General features: G+C 41.4%; 1 protein-coding gene across 2 annotated transcripts in view; it reads left to right on the top strand.

The window, feature by feature from the left end:
* Positions 1-8,767, top strand: part of Fam13a (family with sequence similarity 13 member A) — a 100,840-nt gene extending 92,073 nt beyond the window's left edge. For both annotated transcript variants that reach the window (XM_045143814.1, XM_045143813.1), the window contains 3 exons: positions 2,357-2,553; positions 3,649-3,750; positions 6,578-8,767. In XM_045143814.1, coding sequence (XP_044999749.1) covers positions 2,357-2,553; positions 3,649-3,750; positions 6,578-6,704 — 426 coding nt within the window. In that variant the 3' untranslated portion in view covers positions 6,705-8,767. The remainder of the gene's footprint in view (positions 1-2,356; positions 2,554-3,648; positions 3,751-6,577) is intronic.
* Positions 8,768-18,454: the final 9,687 nt, after the last annotated feature.

Here is an 18,454-nt window from a genome sequence, read left to right as displayed (position 1 = left end):
CATATAAGCCTCCTGGCTCTGCTATGAGCATACACACCAGTTTATCGATGTTCCTTGTGAGTGATACCTTGAGCTACATGTATTCTAGTTATGGTTTATCCAGGACCACGGTTGGGAATCAGTCTTCTCTGGCCTGTGCAGCTGAGGTCTTTTCAATCCTGGCTACTTCAGCCATTGCCAGTTCATTGTAGGTTTTTAGTAACTAGATAGCTGTCTGTCCTCACACTGTTGACTTTAGAGCAGGAGAGCTGCTGTAGGGTGTTATCCTGTCATTTGAAGCATGTTTACCAGCATCTCTGGTCTCCACCCACTAGATGCCTCCACGCCTCCCTAGTTGTGACAACTGAAACTGTCTTCAGATATTGCCAAATACCTCCTGAGGGACACATTCACCCCATGAGACCCACTGTTCGTGCCCTGCCTTCTTATTGGTTCACAGTGTTCCCTGTGTTTGTGTAATCCCCAGGAGGGCTTTGTCTTAACCTACTTAATCTGACCTTGAATTTTTCCAGCTAGTGTTTATACTTCTATGGAATAGATTAAATACAGATTCTGTAGTCCAACAAAGTGCATGCCCCTTCCCACTTTATATTATTGATACATGTGGAGACTATGCATTTTAGGTCATTGTCTGAGTGGCAGATAATGACTAAGATGGTTTCAAGAGAAAGAGCCTGCTATAGACTTTTACCTCCAGGTTCATGTCACCATGGTGTCTTCCTGACCAAATTTGGACAGTCAGGCTGTCTTTTTTTTTAAATCAAAATATGGATATTGTGTTAGTCTTCTTAGAAAGGGAAAACTGGCTCATGTTCATGATCATTTTGTGAAGGAGCCAATACTAATGAATTGATCCCTGGTTCTTCCCAACTGCTCATATATTACTATTCATTAGCTTAGTCTAGAATATACTATGATTTACAGTGTTACTTGAACATCTATTGTTGCTAGTTCTTTTTTTTTTTTCCTGTGATTTTCAAGGGCTACTAAGCATAATTTTGTTTTGGTTCATTTGAAAAACAAACGAGTGCTTGAAGAGTCTCTTACGACTTTGGGATATAATTGGTAAGACTTTTAAAAAATGAAATCACATGTGTAAACCTCAGGTTCTTATTTTATGATACCATGTGGTATCTGTTTTAGGCTTTCTTTTTTAAATTCTCATAATAGTCTATGCTAGCTATCTTTTAAAACCAAATTGTTAAGATTGTCAAACAAACATTTATTGAGTACCAATGAGGTCATTGGCCACATTCTGGGGCAGCAGTACAGACGCCTCCCTTGAGCTTCAGGTCAGATCCTGCCAAGTCTTCCTTATCCAGAGAAGGCAAAAGTGGAAAGCCACCATGCACTGTGCCCAGCTAGGCCTATAACACACAACTTCATCAGTGAAGTATCATAAAAATGACATAGGAGCCAGACCTGGTGGCACATACCTTTAATCCCAGTACTCTGGAAACAGATGTAGGAGGATCATTATGAGTTCAAGGCCAGCCTCAGACTGTATAGTGAATTCTAGGTCAGCCTGGACTAGAGTGAACTTCTACTTTGAGAAACAACAAAAAGAATGGCATAGGTTTCTGGGCATGGTGGCACATGCCTTTAATCCCAGCACTCAGGAGACAGAGGTAGGAGGATTACTGTGAATTCAAGACCACCTTGAGACTATATAGTGAGTTTCAGATCAGCCTGGACTAGAGCAAAATCCTGCTTTGGAAAAAAAAAAATATGACATAGGTGAGAATTGCTACTTCTACTTATTTAAAAAAACTTAAGAATTATTCATGTAAGAAGTCAGGTTTGTCTATACATTTAAAAATAAAATGTAGTATTTGGGCTGGAGAGATGGCACAGCAGTTAAGGCACTTGTCTACAAAGCCTAATGACCTGAGTTTGATTCCCCAGAAGCCATGTAAAGCCAGATGCACAAAGTGGTACATTCATGTGGAGTTTGTTTGCAGCAGATGGAGGCCCTAATGCACCAATTCTCTCTCTCATCTCTCCCTCCCCCCACTTCCTCTCTCTCTCTCTCTCTCTCTCTCTGTATGTGTGCTTGAAAATACATAAAAATATTTTTAAATGTAATACTTAAATTGAAAAAGTATATAACTGAAGCATTTAATATTTATGGGCCAGAGATTGAAGACCCAGAGGCACAGCTGAAGTCATTCAGAAATACCACCTGGCTTTTGCCAACTTTACCTTCATGCCTTTCTAACAGTACCTTCATTTTAATAAAAGAGAAAAGAAGCTGTATTGAATCTGGATAACTAGGTGATTTTTGAATGACACTTGTAATGAAAGCATACTCTAAAATGTAACCAAAGACTATGACGGGGTTGCTTATGATCCCCAGGAAGAAGAGGAAGGGTCAGAAGATGACAGCTACATGAAACCAGACTTTACTGTCACTCTGAAAACGGACTTCAGTGCTCATTGCTTTCTGGACCAATTTGAAGATGATGCTGATGAGTTTATTTCCCCAGTGGATGACAGAATGTCATCAAAATACAGTCAAGACACTGAGCTTTCAAAGCTCCACGCTGCTTCAATGTATGTTGTTTGTGGTGCTGATGGTTCTGTGAAAATAACTGCATAGTATTTCAGCCTTTGTATGTAAAGAAATAAGTGACTTACTTAGAGTAGATGTATATAGAAAAAAACAGTGATTGGGAAAAAAATCAGAGCTGGGCATGGTGGATCACACTTGTAATATCTGTACACAGGAAGTTGAAACAGAAGGATTACCATGAGCCATGGGTATGAGGCCACCGTGGGTTAGATAGTAAGCTCCAGACTAGTCTAGGGCTGAAAAATGAGACCTTGTCTCAAAAAAGTATAGAACAGTCCAGATGTGTTAGTGCATGACTTAAATTCCAGCACTTGAGAAGCAGAGGTAGGAGGATTGCTATGAGTTCAAGGCCAGCCTGAGACTGATTACATCATGAAAACCCGGTTAGCCTGGGCTAGAGAGATCCTACCTCACAAAAACCAAAAAGAGGGCTGGAGAGATGGCTTAGCTGTTAAGGCACTTGCCTACAAAGCCAGAGGACCCAGGATTGATTCCCCAGGACCCATGTAAGCCAGATGCACAAGATGGCACATGTGTCTGGTGCTCGTTTGCAATGGCTGAAGGCCCTGATGGCCCATTCTCTCTCTCTTCCTTTGTCTCAAATAAATAAATAATTACCAAAAAGGAAAAGAAAAAAGAATATAAAAACTATAACAAAAATTAAAAACCTCCATGAGTTTCCTTTTATACTTTATCCCATATCATTTGAAGGACCTTTGAGATCTTAAACAACCAGAACAGTTGGCACTGTATGGTTCTGTATAGCATGGGTCATCATTTAATAACTGCAGAGCAGAGGTGCCAACCCTCCTTTCAAAGAACATAGGACAAAGCACAGTGGGATCTCCTCAGAATCCATAAGCAGGAAGAACCTCAGGGTGCTCCAGAACCTGGACCTGTCTTTCATGTTTGGGCTTTTGAGAGAGACAGCACCCATTTCTGATGACCCTCAAGCAGTTTTTAATTTATTTGCTTTCCTCTGTTTCTATAATCCTTATCAAATAATACATTCTTTCCACTTATAACAATTCAGATAGATTTAACTAATTTTTATTGAAATGTCTCTTTCCTGTTAGACCTGAACTCTTGGAATACCTTCAGGAAATGCGAGAAGAAAAGAAAAGGATTCGAAAGAAACTTCGTGATTTTGAAGACAACTTTTTCAGACAAAATGGAAGGTATACACAAGTTTCTTCTCTTTCCTCACCACATCGCTGCATACTTCTAGCCCTCTTGTCAGATTTGTGGAATGCCTCTTACGTGCCACTTTTCTTCAGCCGCCCTATAACTAGGTCCTTAGAGATTTTCACTGAGATGATATGCTGTGTTTGACTCAGGCAGGTGCAACTAGTATGTAAAACTAACCGGTCACATCATGGTGTCATCCCAAATGAGCTGCTTGAATTTCAAGCTGACAGAACAGGAAGCTCTTTCTCAGGAACCTCAGAGAGAGAAATAGGGGTTTGGAGGCTTTCATCTTTGTTGACTTTTAATCATAAAGATTAAAAACAAAGATTGTACTGAGGATGTAGCTTATTGGGGGAGCACTTGCTACATATGTTCTAGCACTGCAGAAAATAAAACAAAACTACATGCATGCTAATTGCCAAGTTTGAAGGAAAAATATATCTGAGCAGCAAATATATGAGTATGGTCAACACACAGGTTGTCTTTCTCCAGTTTTGAGGCACAATTTAATCATTTGTTTGCACCATTTTGCTGAGGACATCTTTTTTTAAATTTTTTTGTTTATTTTTATTTATTTATTTGAGAGCGACAGACAGAAAGAGGCAGATATAGAGAGAGAATGGGCGCGCCAGGGCCTTCAGCCACTGCAAACAAACTCCAGACGCATGCGCCCCCTTGTTCATCTGGCTAACGTGGGTCCTGGGGAATCGAGCCTTGAACTGGGGTCCTTAGGCTTCACAGGCAAGCGCTTAACCACTAAGCCATCTCTCCAGCCCCTGAGGACATCTTTTGCTTGCAGGTTCCTGCACACACAGAGCCAAGAACAGAACCAGGAGTCAAGCTAGGTCACTCATGATAGAGTTAGGTTTTATCATCTCAAATTGGTTTTGTGGTCATCCAAATTATTTAAACTGTATAAATGCAGTTTCTTGTGAGAAATTTATATCATGAAGTTTGAGGAAATGGAAGCATCATAAAAATAAACTTTGACATTTAAAATGCATTGTATTGTAGTTTGGGTTAGATATTACATGAATTTATTTTTAGGATCTCTTAAATTGGATCTTCTGTATAATGACTTCCTCCAAATTTAGTCATCTGTATGAGTAAATGTTTGCTTTTGTATCTATGTACATTTCAGGCTATTTCAAAAATATAAATAAGAGGTAATCCCCAAATTAATAACTGAATACAAATCAAAATTAATGTTGATGTGTTAATTTGATTTGTTTCTCCTGCACCACTTCTTCTAAGCATACCGTGGTTTGTCTGTATCCATCGTTTTTCATATAATTGTTTATACATACTGTGCATAACATCCTATACATGAACTATATGTTATGTAGCCTTCACAAGTTTTACAAAAGTATAAATGATGTAAATGAACTATTGTAAAGTTTAGAGCTATAAGGACTTAAAATTTCACAAGATCTAGCTGCATTTCATGTCTGAGGAGTATAATGGACCCCACTGGCCACGATGGGACCTAGATGTCAGGTACTTTTCCCTAGGCCCCTGTTCCCTGTCCTATACTAAGGGGCCATCTCAAATAAATCCTTAGAGAAAGGTAGAATGTAAATGAGATCAGTTTAGTGTATTTAGCCCCACATTGTCCTTTTTCCCACAATTCCTTCATAGTGAAAGAAAGGGAAGCATGATATATAAATGTTTGATGTATAGATTTTTTTTGAGGTAAGCCCAATAGACTGGCCTGTTTGTAAATATGTGAAAGTGAAAGGGCCTCCAGCCACTGCAGTTGAACTCCAGACAGGTGCAACAAACCTTGTATACATGTGCAACCTTGCATGCTTGTGTCACGCTTCTGTGGGACCTGGAGAGTCAAACATGGGTCCTTAGGCTTCACAGGAAGGCACCTTAACTGCTAAGCCATCTCTCCAGCCCTGATGTATAGATTCTGTAGAACATGAGTGGGACACAGCATCACAGTGAATGATGGCAGAGCAGCCACTTTGCAAGGACTCAGCTACCCAGTCTTGATTTCATCATGTGTTGAAAGAATGGACAGTAGTACCTTCCTGTCAAGATTTTGTGAGATTTATACTAGATCATGGGCCCATAATAAGCTTTCAGCTAATACTGGTGCATATAAAAGTTTTCTTATAAAATTATTCAGTCATACTATAAGGACTTAACAGAATTATGTGTACAACTGCTAGATTGCAAGAGCAATTTTATAAGAGGGAATATTAACTACCTATTCTTGAAACATCTACAAATTGTAGGTGTGCCAATTGCTAGTTTGAAATTTAATGGTTCATTGGATAAAAGATGTAAAATTTAGAGCATATTAAGAATGAATAAAAGATTTCAGTTTATAGGAACTCAATGTGAAAGCATATGAAAACTGAGGGAATTTTTCTGCAATTCTTTTTTTAAATATACTTCTTTATTAGAGAGAGAGAGAGAGAAAGGGTGTGCCAGGGCCTCCAGTCACTGCAAATGAACTCCAAATGCATGTGCCCTTTGTGCATCTGGCTTACATGGGTCCTGGAGAATGGAACCAGGATCCTTTTGGCTTTGCAGGCAAACACCTTACCACTAAGCCATCTCTCCAGCCATTTTCTGCAATTCCTAACCCTTTTAAAGTATCTTACAAGAGTTTACACTAACTTTACAATACTTCAGTTACCTGGTGCCTTCAAGGAGAAAAATGGTTTTTACTGCTTGTCTAAATTCAGCCCCATTTTGATACAGGGTGATAAAACATAGTTTCCCCATGATAATTGCCTAATGAATGCTATCATCTAGAGCAGATAGGAAATGATCCTCAGCTCCTTTTCTCTTTGTTTGCATTAGAAATGTCCAGAAGGAAGACCGCACTCCAATGGCTGAAGAATACAATGAATACAAACACATAAAAGCAAAGCTGAGGCTCTTGGAAGTGCTCATCAGCAAGAGAGACACTGATGCCAAGTCCATGTAAGGCACAGCCCCACCCAGCCAGGGGGCTAGCAGTGCAAAAGGAGTCATAGTATAGCTCCAGAAGGCACCTTTGGAGCTGGCTGTACAAAGCAGGCCACATTCTGCCTCTGGATCATCAGGATTGACTCCTATTTCCATTGCCTGCCTTGGAAGATGACAATGTGAGCTGACTTGGAAATTTTGTAATGGGAAAGTCAAGATTCCTGCACATGTGCACATGTAGTGGGAGTGTCACTGCCACTGACAGTGACAAAATACATCAGGCACACCCATCTGCAGAGAACACACTGTTCTTCTCGAGATAATAGAAATATGAAACCATTCTCTTAACTGTGACAATACCAAGCTCAGGACTTAACTCTGCAGAGTTCGCTCACCCTGGCCATCTGTGCTCTCCCTGCACCCTGTGACATGTGAACATGCACCAGAACCCTATTTGCTGCTGTGGCCACTCTAGTGACCTGTCCCCTGAGCTGCACCTTTCCCACTCTGTGGATTAATTTCCCCTTTAGCTCTCAGGTAGATGGAAGCTGTGTCTGCCCATAGTGGCAGGGCGGTCACCTCATTGAGGGTATGTGTCTTCAGGCTTCTCACTGTGCAGAGAGCTTCAGAGACTGACTCAGACTTGGTTGCAGGACTAAGCAATGACAACAGCAGTTCTGTTGATGCTAACTTTAAATCAGCAGGTGGAGGTCCTTGGAAGTGTCTCTAGAGCATTGACTGCACTTCCCTTCAAATACAAAATGGCCAGCATGCCTTTGGTAACCTATTTGAAGCTCAATTTTGATGTCTCACTAGCCAGACAAAAAAGGGTCTTGCTTAATTCTTAGCCTAAATGTAGACAAGGATAATGAAAGATTGAGAGCTGTGGTCTCAGCCTCCTAAATACTTAATTTTTAATTATTCTGAAAAAGTAGATCTGCACTAAAGTCCCTAAGGAAAAGGTACGTGTAGCTCTCTGAGTTTGGCTCAAGGCAGAATCTAAGTCACACTATTTTCAAGATCATGTATACAAAGAAAGACATACTAGTGTGTGACCAGTTTTGATGTTGGCTTTTCAAAGTCTATGTCATAAAGCTGTCTATCTTAGATATTTTGATGAGACCAGGGAATTTAAGGCACCAAAATAATTCATCTTTTCTGTGTGCTTGCTTTCACTTTGAGATCCTCATTTCTTTTTCACCTGCTGAGGCAAGTCAGCTGGGTCACACTCGAGCTTGGTGAGCCAGAGCACGAGGCCTACATCCAGTGATGGGCGAGTGTTATAGTAGGCTCTGCCTCACAGAGGGCCAGGGGGACAGGCAACAGGGAAGACCTGTGTCTAGAAAGTTGTCTGCTAAAGGGTTGTTTTATGTTAATAAGAAAAGGTGGAAGACTGTCCTGAGACATTGCAGTGGTAAGAACAGTCTTGAGTACTCTGGTCAGACTGAATTTCAGCACCTTCTTTGTTACTAAAGTGGGTAGCTATCCTCTGTCAATTGAAAACTTTCAGTTGAGAGTGGATGAAAAGACTTCTTTAAATTTTGCTTTTAAAAATAATCACATAAAGGCATGAGCAATGTGTTGTAAATACCCTGGTTTTATTGCACACATTTCCAGATGGTACATAAGCCTATAAATTTAAATGTACATAAAAATTGTAGTTTGATATACTTTGCTCTACTGTTTACATTTGCAGATCACTGTAATTTCAAGAAATTATAAAGAAAATGATGCACTTTAAGATGTTTTCTATTTTTGAAGTCTGAATATAAACTCTTAACAAGATCAAAAAAATTGTATTTTTAAAAAGAGATACATGCTTAGCCTGTCCTTTATAAGCAATTATTCCCTTAAATAAGCTGATATAAATTAGAACATTACCATCTAACTTGTAAGCCACATCTGTTTAAAAGTATTGTTTATACTATAAAATCTTTTAAAATCTGCATACAAGTGAGAAGTTACTAGATGATTTGAAATTCATTGTTTGAACCAAAGGTAAGTGAACTAAATTTATTCAGGAATACCTATTGAACTTTGTATGATTCAATAAAAGAAAATGCCAGGTAGTAAAACAAGTCATACATGGGATATTGTGTTTTTCTTCACAATCTTTATACCCCTTCATAGAACGGAGCCCAAATTAAACAGAGTAAAGCCATGTTTACACCCGAGCTTTTGCAAAGGCATATTAGGCAGTGGTTTCTGGCAGACTTGTTTCCACAGCAACTGTTTCTGCAGTCTGGCCTCTCCAGGCACAAGAAACAGCATCTTAATTGGCTTCCCACAAACAGAATGCTCTGGGCTATGGTTTTTCCTTTGCTCTCTTGGGAATAAGCACATGCCAACAAAATAAATGTCAAGGATTATTTAATCACAATGATAAGTAAAGGTAAAGCATGAATAAACTTGTAAGATCATAAGATGGCAAAGCTTGTAATTTTCATAGGTATGATAATGAAGGAATTTCACTCCACCTCAAAGAGAATAAGAGATGGCTTATTCGGGAGCCAAATATGAGTGACCATGTCTCAGGAACACAGATTCCATGTTCCAACATGTTAACAGTTTCATAAAGTTTTTATGTTACAGAACAAAAGAAGATGATAAACCAAGGCACTTTTCAAATACACGGGTGGAAATATCAGGTGAGCAGGTTATAGCAAAACAAGGAAACTATGCTATAGACCTCAGATGCTATCTAATGACATTATTATCCTTTGGGTTGGTGGAAGCTAAGGGGCCTACATTCCAAAGGATTTACTTAATAGTCATGGGATGTTGGATCACACACAGAGTAGAGTGATAAATGGCTATTACAGGGCTAAGATAGTCCAAAATAATTTGGCTGTGTACATGAAGCCTTCCAACTTCTCCACAGTCAATCAGCCTTATAGGATGCTCCCATAGAAATGTGGCTGCTTTCCTGGAACATCAGTTCCTGAGTACTTGGCTTTGACTGTGTTCAGTCTGGAGTAAACATTGAAATAGATGTTTATACTTAGTGTGATATCAGTGCATTTCATCTTGGAATAATTTAGTTTAAATGTCACTTTTTAGGACACAGAGATACAATATTTAGGATAAAGGTCTGCTTGTAAGCTTTTTAAGACGTAGAGGTTTCTTCTTCTCTGCTAGACAGAAGCCAGCGCGGAATCAGTGACCTCCCAACTTTGGAGAAATTTCCATGAAAAGATAAAATCAGATTTCAAACTGGAAAGCAAGATTTTTTTTAATTGCTACTTAGGAATTTACTGTACACTATTATATTTCTTCCCCTTGGAAGCCAGTTTCAAAGTTTCATTTGACTAAGTCAAAAGATTATTCACTTCAGGACAGGGATCAGCCATGTCTGTTTGAAACAGTAGCATAATTTTTGCTTCATCTCATTCTGATGCAACACATGTGTCATGCGGAAGAATCTTTTGCAGGGTGTGCCTGCTCCCAGGTGAGACATTAACCCATGGTGAATACCTCTAGGTTGTGTTTGTATCATAAATAAGACACTGAGATGTCTTGAGGAAACAGTCCAGGAAGCCCGGAGGGCATTTGTGAATGTGGTGTTGAGCTTGGATTTCCTTATAAAATTCCAGTTGTTACCCGAATAAAATAATGGCCTGCATACCCATTGTTAGTTTTGTCTGGCCATTGCCCAGCTTTAAGTAGAGAAAAGTGAGCTCAGTGTCCAGAATTCATCATGAATTTATAAGGAAAATCACATTTAAAAGTTTAGTTCTCAGCCGGGCTTGGTGGTGCACACCTTTAATCCCAGCACTCGGGAGGCAGAGGTAGGAGGATCCCTGAGAGTTCGAGGCCACCCTGAGACTACATAGTGAATTACAGGTCAGCCTGAGCCAGAGTGAGACCCTACCTCAAAAAAAAAAAAATTTTTTTTCAAAAGGTATTTGAGCTGGGTGTGGTGACGCACACCTTTAATCCCAGCACTTAGGAGACAGGGGTAGGAGGATTGCCATGAGTTCCAGGCCACCCTGAGACTACATAGTGAATTCTAGGTCAGCCTGAGCTAGAGTAAAATCCTACTTCAAAAAAATAAACAAAAAAAGGTATTTGAACTCTGGATAAACTCTGGATTGGATAATATGGTTGGATTCCATAAGCCACTACCTGCACAGGAAAAAGCTAATTACGATCTACTTTGTTTTATAAGGGTTCTTCCCGACACAGCTTTCCCCTGTGTGTGTGTGTTTGGGGGGGGTCCGCTCCAGTGCTCCTTGATGTTCTCTTTCAGTATACAGAAGCAGCATTTTCCCTAACATGATCGTGTTTGCCAAAGCCCAAAACGTACTCTCATCACCTTCACTGACATGTCTTTGCCTATTTGACCCTTAAAAATACATGAAAAAGAACATTTTGTGGAAAATACCCCTCCCTATTCAACATGTTTTTAAATTGTTTTCTATTCATATTGTGCACACCAGCACTGTTACACATGACAGTTCCAACCAGGGGGAGGGGGAATAGATACATGGTATTCTCCCAGCAGAGGCAGGGGGATAGACACTGGTGTACTCCAGGCAGCAGGAGGAGACCCATAGGGTGTGTGGAGCCCTGGTTCCGCAGGGGACCATTGCTCGCCAGCTCCGGAGGCGGCCAGGCAACTGTGGAGCAGGGTCTTGGGTGGCCACGAGTGAGACAGGAAAAAACACCATGAAGGCAGCGTCGGAGAGCAGCTCCTTTCTTTGTAGGGAGAATGGGTTTATAAGCATTTGTGAAAAAGTGGGAAGAGGTACAGGTCGTAAGGGATTGGTTAGTACAAAGGCCCCCGATGATGACTAATTACCATGTAGTGATGTCACGGGTGAGCGGGGAAAGGGGTCACAAAGTCTTAAGTAGTGGCAGGAAAAGGTATAGGGTACAGGTCGCAGGGGGATTGGCTTTCAGAAGGCTGCTGGCTGAAACCTTATTAACATATAGGGACTTGCCTGGCAAGTGGCAAGGGGTCACAAGGCTCTGGAGAGCCTAAATCTTACCAGGATCCAGGTGTCCAGGCTGGGGAGGGAGTGGCCTCACTCCTACCCACCTTGGGGCCTGAGGTGATGAGGGTCCAGCCCTGCTGCATCCTCAGAGAGGGAGTAGCCCCACTCCTGCCAGCCTCAGGACCCGAAGTTGTCTGGGTCTAGGCCAGTTGCAGCTGCGACCTCTTTGGGCAGGGCCCTGAGCCATGCCTGGCAGCCCAGGCCCCCTTTAACCCTCAGTGGCCCTGAGCCCTTACCTGTGCCCAACAATGGTGTGCTCCAAGTAGGAGGAACAAATACACACCTCACACTGCATGGTAATTCTAGCCACTTATGTCTAGAGGTTGTGCCCATATAGACATGTCTCTGCACTGGCCTACTGTGATTCTTTGTAACAGGTGCATGTATAGGTCAGAGCTACAGATGCACACAGGAAGCAGAGCCTTCTGACATCTCTGGCCTCCAGCAAGGTGGAATGCTGTGAGGATACCTTTAAGGAAAAAGAGATAAGAGTCAGATTATCTCCTTTTGAAGCCAGAATCTTGGGGTTCCATGCCAGTACATCAGTATATGCCAACACACCAATAAATTTGGGGTATCTCAGATTCTTATCTTAGGAATTTAAAAAATTAAAATCCACAGACCATTGGTAAGGTTTAGAGAAACTTTATTAAAAGAAGGAAAGAGGAGGAAGTATAGAGTTCCTACCATGTAGATGGTAGGAGGGGGCAAAGGCCCATGTGAGAAGGACACACACACACACACTCGGGAAATGGAACAAAAGGATGTAAGACTTTCACCTTCACATTAGGAAAAAATGTTAAGAGGAAGTAAATGTTTCCTCCCCCAGCCCCTCCTGCGGGTTCAGGTGTCAAGAGAGATGAATAGCCAAGAAAGGGCCTTGCCTGCCCAGTAAGTATGTATTCCAGTGGGCTTCACTCTCAGGCTCAGGTGAGCTCCGAGACAGAAATGATTGGTATGGACTCAGGGGCCTGACTCAAGAAGAAGCCAGCACATCTGAGTAGAGGGCAATGTTGCTGAGGGATGGAACTGGATCAGACACTTGAATTCCCCTTAGGCCTATCCCTAACTGACTACCTGAAAATAAACCCACCTGAACAATTCCCCCTCACAGACTTAAGAACATTGCTTTGTTTTACTTTTTGGGGTCCCTGACACTGCCTCAAAAGTACCCATAATATATACTCCAAGTGACTAAAAGTAATTCAGGCTTAGAGGATGGCCTTTATACTACTGCTGACCCAGTATTCACAAGACCAAGCTGACGAAAGGACACAAAGACATTCTATTTAATGTCATGCCTCCAAAACTGAAGCTCACTGAAACATGTCAACTTTTGTAACATTAGATCCAAAATAATAAAAGTGGCGGGCAGCATTTAGTGACTCCTCCTTCCCCCATTTTCTTCACTATTTTGATGTTGCTTCTTTGGAGGAACCAGAAAATTATGCAAGTCCAAGTACACATATTTTCTACAGCCTATGGCAAAACAGTGCCTCTCATGCTGTTTCCCCCTTCCATCCCCCTCACACACCGACATCACAACGTTTTCACTTGTAGTCAGAATGGTGGGCTACCTGAATGAGAATGTTGAAATGGTATCTATCTGTGGATGGGGACACACTGGAGAAGAGATGCAGACCCTCTCAGTGCCTCGCCATTGCTTCTCTAGAAATGGATTCAACATCTTGTAAGACAAAATATATCAGTTATCCCTAAGCTGGGTCAGCTCACCACAGCTATACACACACAGTAGAATTTCATATTCAGTAACAGCCATGTCAGAATTCCCACATACATTTTTAGAATCCTGGCTGGCACGCAGGCAAAAGGAATTTGGCAGGAGGCAAGGTGGCTGACAGCTTGGTTCTCACTCGTCTCTCCAGCAACAAGATTTACGCCATGAAAGTCCAGCTGCCCTGCACAGCCCAGTGCAAAACGAGTCAAGACCCTCGACTGCTAGGTTTCTTGTTGGGCCTGTGTATAAATTTTATGTTGGTGTAAGTTCTGAAATTCCTAATCTTTTTGATATTTGCATTTGATTTCTCAAAAAATGTTCAATTCAAAAATGTATGGAAATCCTTCAGTCATGCTTCTGGTTCTGTAGTTTTGGGTACTACTTGGGTAAGACATTCGAAACACTGTGATTTTTCTGTAAGTTTACTTCTCAATCACTGAATATTACCATACAAGATTAGGCAAAGGGAAGATGAGAGTGACAGCAGAGAGCAGTACCTCTCACAGTTGAATACAGAATATAGCCAGGGATCTCAGGGTAGCTGAGATAGAGTCACTAATGCATTTATGCCTACTACTACACTGCTGGCCCCAAAACTTCCCCTTATGAATGGTACAGATTGCATCTGTCAATTGATCTAACATGCTGAGTAACATGACAGCCCACTTGACAGCATTCAGAACCCTAATGGTACTTGATGTTCTAAGGCCCCACTGAAGATAGATGGCCTGTATGATCTGAATACTCTCTATTTCTTTATATGAAAAATAAGAATAATCACACCACCATCCTGATGAAGAGTTTTAATTGGAATTTACCTGGATGACTATCAAGTGATTACATAGTAAGCCATTAGTGCTTTAGTTAGCACTGAAGTAAAAAATTCATATCGTAAAGCAGAGAAACACATTGGAAGCTCTTAAAAAAGACATTGTATTCCTCGGTATCATTTTCCCCCATCATCCTGTAGGCCCTCAAAGCATAATAGGTTAGTGATGAGAAGCTGAATGTGGTTTCATGGGAACATTAACCCATTCTGGTATGGGACTTTGTGGTCTTTGAGCATGAAAAATCTTTTATCAGCTAATAGCTGGGCTATAACTCAGCAAATAGGGTACTAGGCATTCACAGCCACACAAAACTTCCACTGAGTAGCCTCCTGGTCTAATGAATTCAAAGAATGAAATCCACAGACCATAGAGAAGTTCAGAAAGATTTTCTTGTAAAGCTCATATAGATGATCTGCCAAAGAAGAGGCTCCCAGAAATGGAAAGCCAGCCTAGAGACCATGGGGCCTTCTGTGGGAATTACTGGATGAGCTGGCCAGTCTAGTTCTCATGCCAGGTGTTTGGTGCTTCTCTCTTCTAGAAACCAGATTCCCTGTTTACATCTCTGGTCTCCATTAAGGTGGAGGCAATGAGGACCCCTTTAGGGGAAATGAGACCAGGAAGAGCCAGCTTCCCCCTTATAGGTTGGAGGACATTTCTCCCAATATAGGCTCCAGAGCACTTCCTGTCTTTAGCTAGTTTACTATCTGGGGCTCTGTCACCCCCAAAATGCCTCAGTTCTGCTGGGGGAAAAATAACTTGTGACTATTACTATTCTCAAGCACATCACCACAGAACTCCTGTGTTGTTTTCTCCAAAGGATTAGTGTTTGCCAATTTCCTTCCCTCACAGAAGCAGGGTAAACACCTCTAAGTATTCATCTCTCAAAATCTTTTGGGAGGTCCAAATTTGTCCAGACATGTGTGAACAATAAACTGAAGGCAGCTGACACCAATGAGGGAGTATACAAGTTCTGTGGGGTGAAGACAGAATAAATGGCCTTTGGATCTACTGCTAGGTCATCTAGAAGTCCTGAAATTTGCCTCAAAGTGTATTTTTTAACAACTAAAACTGAAATGCACCCTTAGGAGGGAAGTTACTCTGATTTTGGCAAGCGTTTAATGAGTATACTGTATTTCATCAAAGCCTGGGGCTAAAGACAAGAATGGGAAAGTTCTTGGGCACTTCCAGTCTCCCACTCACCTGTAGGAGGAACAACATGCAGACACCACCTCCCAGGCAAGCAGCAGGGCAAGCTTTCAGAGTCAAAGACTTCAGCCTCCTTGAATGTGCCCTTGTCTCATGACCTGGAGCCCATCATTATGACCCCAGAAATTTGGAAACTCCAGGTCTCTTCTCCAGACATTCTGCCAGTGACTTGAACTTGAGGGTCCTTAGTTTATACACCCCTGAGATCCTGAGAACACTCAGGGAAAGGTCAATAACCCATTTTTAACAAAAAAAAGTTTGTCAGGCCAGCCATTCAGGGAACCAGCCATTACCTATTTGGCCCCCAAGAACACTGGCCTGTGATGACCCAACAAAGAATGGGGTTTTCCCCATACCTACTTTTTGCGTTCCTTTTATACCTAATCCAGAAAAAAAGGTGACTATTAAAGATTAGTCTGGCTATTGAGGCTTGGCTCCATTCCAAGGGTCTGTGTATTTCAATTCTAATTTAAGTTTCTTAGGAAGTTTAACACTAGTGGGAAGTGAATCAATAATTATCATAAACTGTATCTAACACCCATGGGATTAGGCTGAGGAAAATCAGCTTTCAAAAGATCTAAAGAGCATGTGACCGTACACTCCGGCAAGCATCCAACTACTCTGGGGAAAGAAGAAAAAAACGCTGATATTTGAACTAATTTTCTTGGTGTTATACATAACTAAGGAGTGCACACTCTGATTTTGGAAGGAAATACAATACCACAGCCTGGACTGACTAATTGGTGGGTCACTAAGGAGTCTGCCCACACTGCGTAGACACCTCTTCAGCACTTATTTTGCTGCACAGCTTGGCTATCTCGTTGCATCAGTCAAGGGCATGACAAAAGTTAAACCACATCCATACCTGGCTGTGTGTGGAAAAGCAGTCCCTACTATCACCCAGCTAGTAGGCCAAAGCAGGGACTTAGAGTCAGAGATCAACATTTGCTACATCCTTTACAGGCTCTCTCATAAAGTTTATTAATCCCTCTTTCTCAAGAATCTCTGTAGGGAAGCTCAGTAGTAGGCCTGTGTCAATTCCTGCTGGAGAACTTGCTTGATGCAATCAACTGGGAGACTTCACCTTTTCTGAAGACATGTGGACCTGCTCTCGTCATCCCTTCATTTTTACCAGCTCTGCTCTGCCTTACAGGATCCCATTCCCCAGCATATGGGTATAGTTGGAACCACCAATAACTTATCAATGCTCCACAATAATATATGAAACATTCTGGCAAAACACATTCCTAGCATGGGCGAGGCCCTTAGTTTGAGTTCCAGCAAGACTTTTACAAACCAGAACACTCACCACTCAGGGAGACTGCAGTTAACAAAGTTACAGTTAGGAAAGGAAACATGGGCATCTCAGGGTTTGAAACTTGCTTGGCCTCATTTTAAGAGCCAAAGAAAACTTGAGGCAATACATTTATTAATAAATGAAACTCTTAGCTTTGATTTTACATTATTTTTTCTATGCTTGTCCTTAATGCAAAGCATTTCATCTATTTGATATTAGTTCAAATCTATTTTGCTATCCTATCATTTGCCTTCCTGTGGCCCATCTTCCTCCCTGTCATCTGATTATTAATCTCAAACTCTTGTTCTAGAGGGAATTAAAGATACCAAATTCCCTCAACTTCCACCAGAAACACCTGCCAAAAGACAAGGAATTCAGTGGCAAAGTAAATACAGGAAATGCTATCTACTTAATTCCCCTCTTAGAGCTTCACAGAGTTGTCTAAGACTTGCAATAAAGTTTAACTTTTTAAACCTAGAGATAGCTAAATGTATAAATATAAAAACTCTGCTTTCCTTCTCATTAGACATGGCATCCCATGGAAAATGCCACCTTTTGCCAACAGCTGAGACCTAAAGTTCAGACTCCCACTTCTGAGGCCAGTGCTGCTTGCTGAGGCATTGCTGCCACCTGTGTGTTGATGGGCCCCCAGAGCACAGAGAAATGGTCCAACAAACTTCTTATCCTAAGACTTTCATCTACCCTTATACCATTGTCTACGGCACAACTGCTGAGGGGAGGGGACAGAAGACACAGAACCTCTGGGCTGTAGCTTAAATGGAGGTAAAGTTCTCAGTGGGAATACTTAACTAAATGTTGCTAATCTAAATCCTAAATTAGACTTTGGACAAAAACATCAGGGACAAATCTGATAAAGATCCAAAGTTTGGAATCAATTATGTGATAGATGGTAGAGAGGGCTAGCAGCCGGGTCTGAGAGAGGCATTCAAAGGAATAACCCAGTGAGAAGTGAAGCTTTATGAGGAGCACAATTAACATCATTCCAGAACAGCATGGTGGGGTCCCAAAGCCAGGGAGAGACTTAAATTCCCAGAATGGGTTAGTATACCATGGAAGAGCATAATGGGGGTCACTGAAGCTAGAGAGAATGTGGCGGGTTTTATTTAACATAAAATGTCATTCATAGTCTCATCTGTATGAATACTTAGTATTCAGTTGGTAGCACTGTTTAGGAAGTTTGCAGAGCCCTTAGTAGGTGAAGCTTTGCTAAAGGAAGTATATCACTGGGAGCAGGACTTAAGGTGCTCTAGTCCAGTCCCATTTGCTGCTCTTTTACTTTCATACTTCCTCCATGCTCAGGTGACAATATGACACTGGCTGTCTGCTTCTGCCATGTTTTCTCTACCATGATAGGAACTCCCTTCAAAATTATAAGCTGAGGGCTGGAGGGATGCTTAGTGGTTAAGGTGATTGCCTGCAAAGCCAAAGGACCCATGTAAGCCAGATGTACAAGGGGGCACATGGCTTCTGGAGTTTATTTGCAGTGGCTGGAGGCCCTGGCATGCCCATTCTCATATTCTCTCTCTCTCTCTCTCTCTCAAACAAACTAAATTAAATTAAATAATTATAAGCTTAACAAGCTTCTTGCTTCCATGAGCTTCTCCTGGTTGGGTATTTTATCCCAGCAACAAGAAAGCAGCTGACACTGATAGAGGCTGGGAGCAAGGTAACCTCCTTTTC

Source organism: Jaculus jaculus, chromosome 2 (assembly GCF_020740685.1).
Source record: "Jaculus jaculus isolate mJacJac1 chromosome 2, mJacJac1.mat.Y.cur, whole genome shotgun sequence".
Classification (NCBI taxonomy): Eukaryota; Metazoa; Chordata; class Mammalia; order Rodentia; family Dipodidae; genus Jaculus; species Jaculus jaculus.
This window is presented reverse-complemented; position numbering and strand designations above follow the sequence as displayed.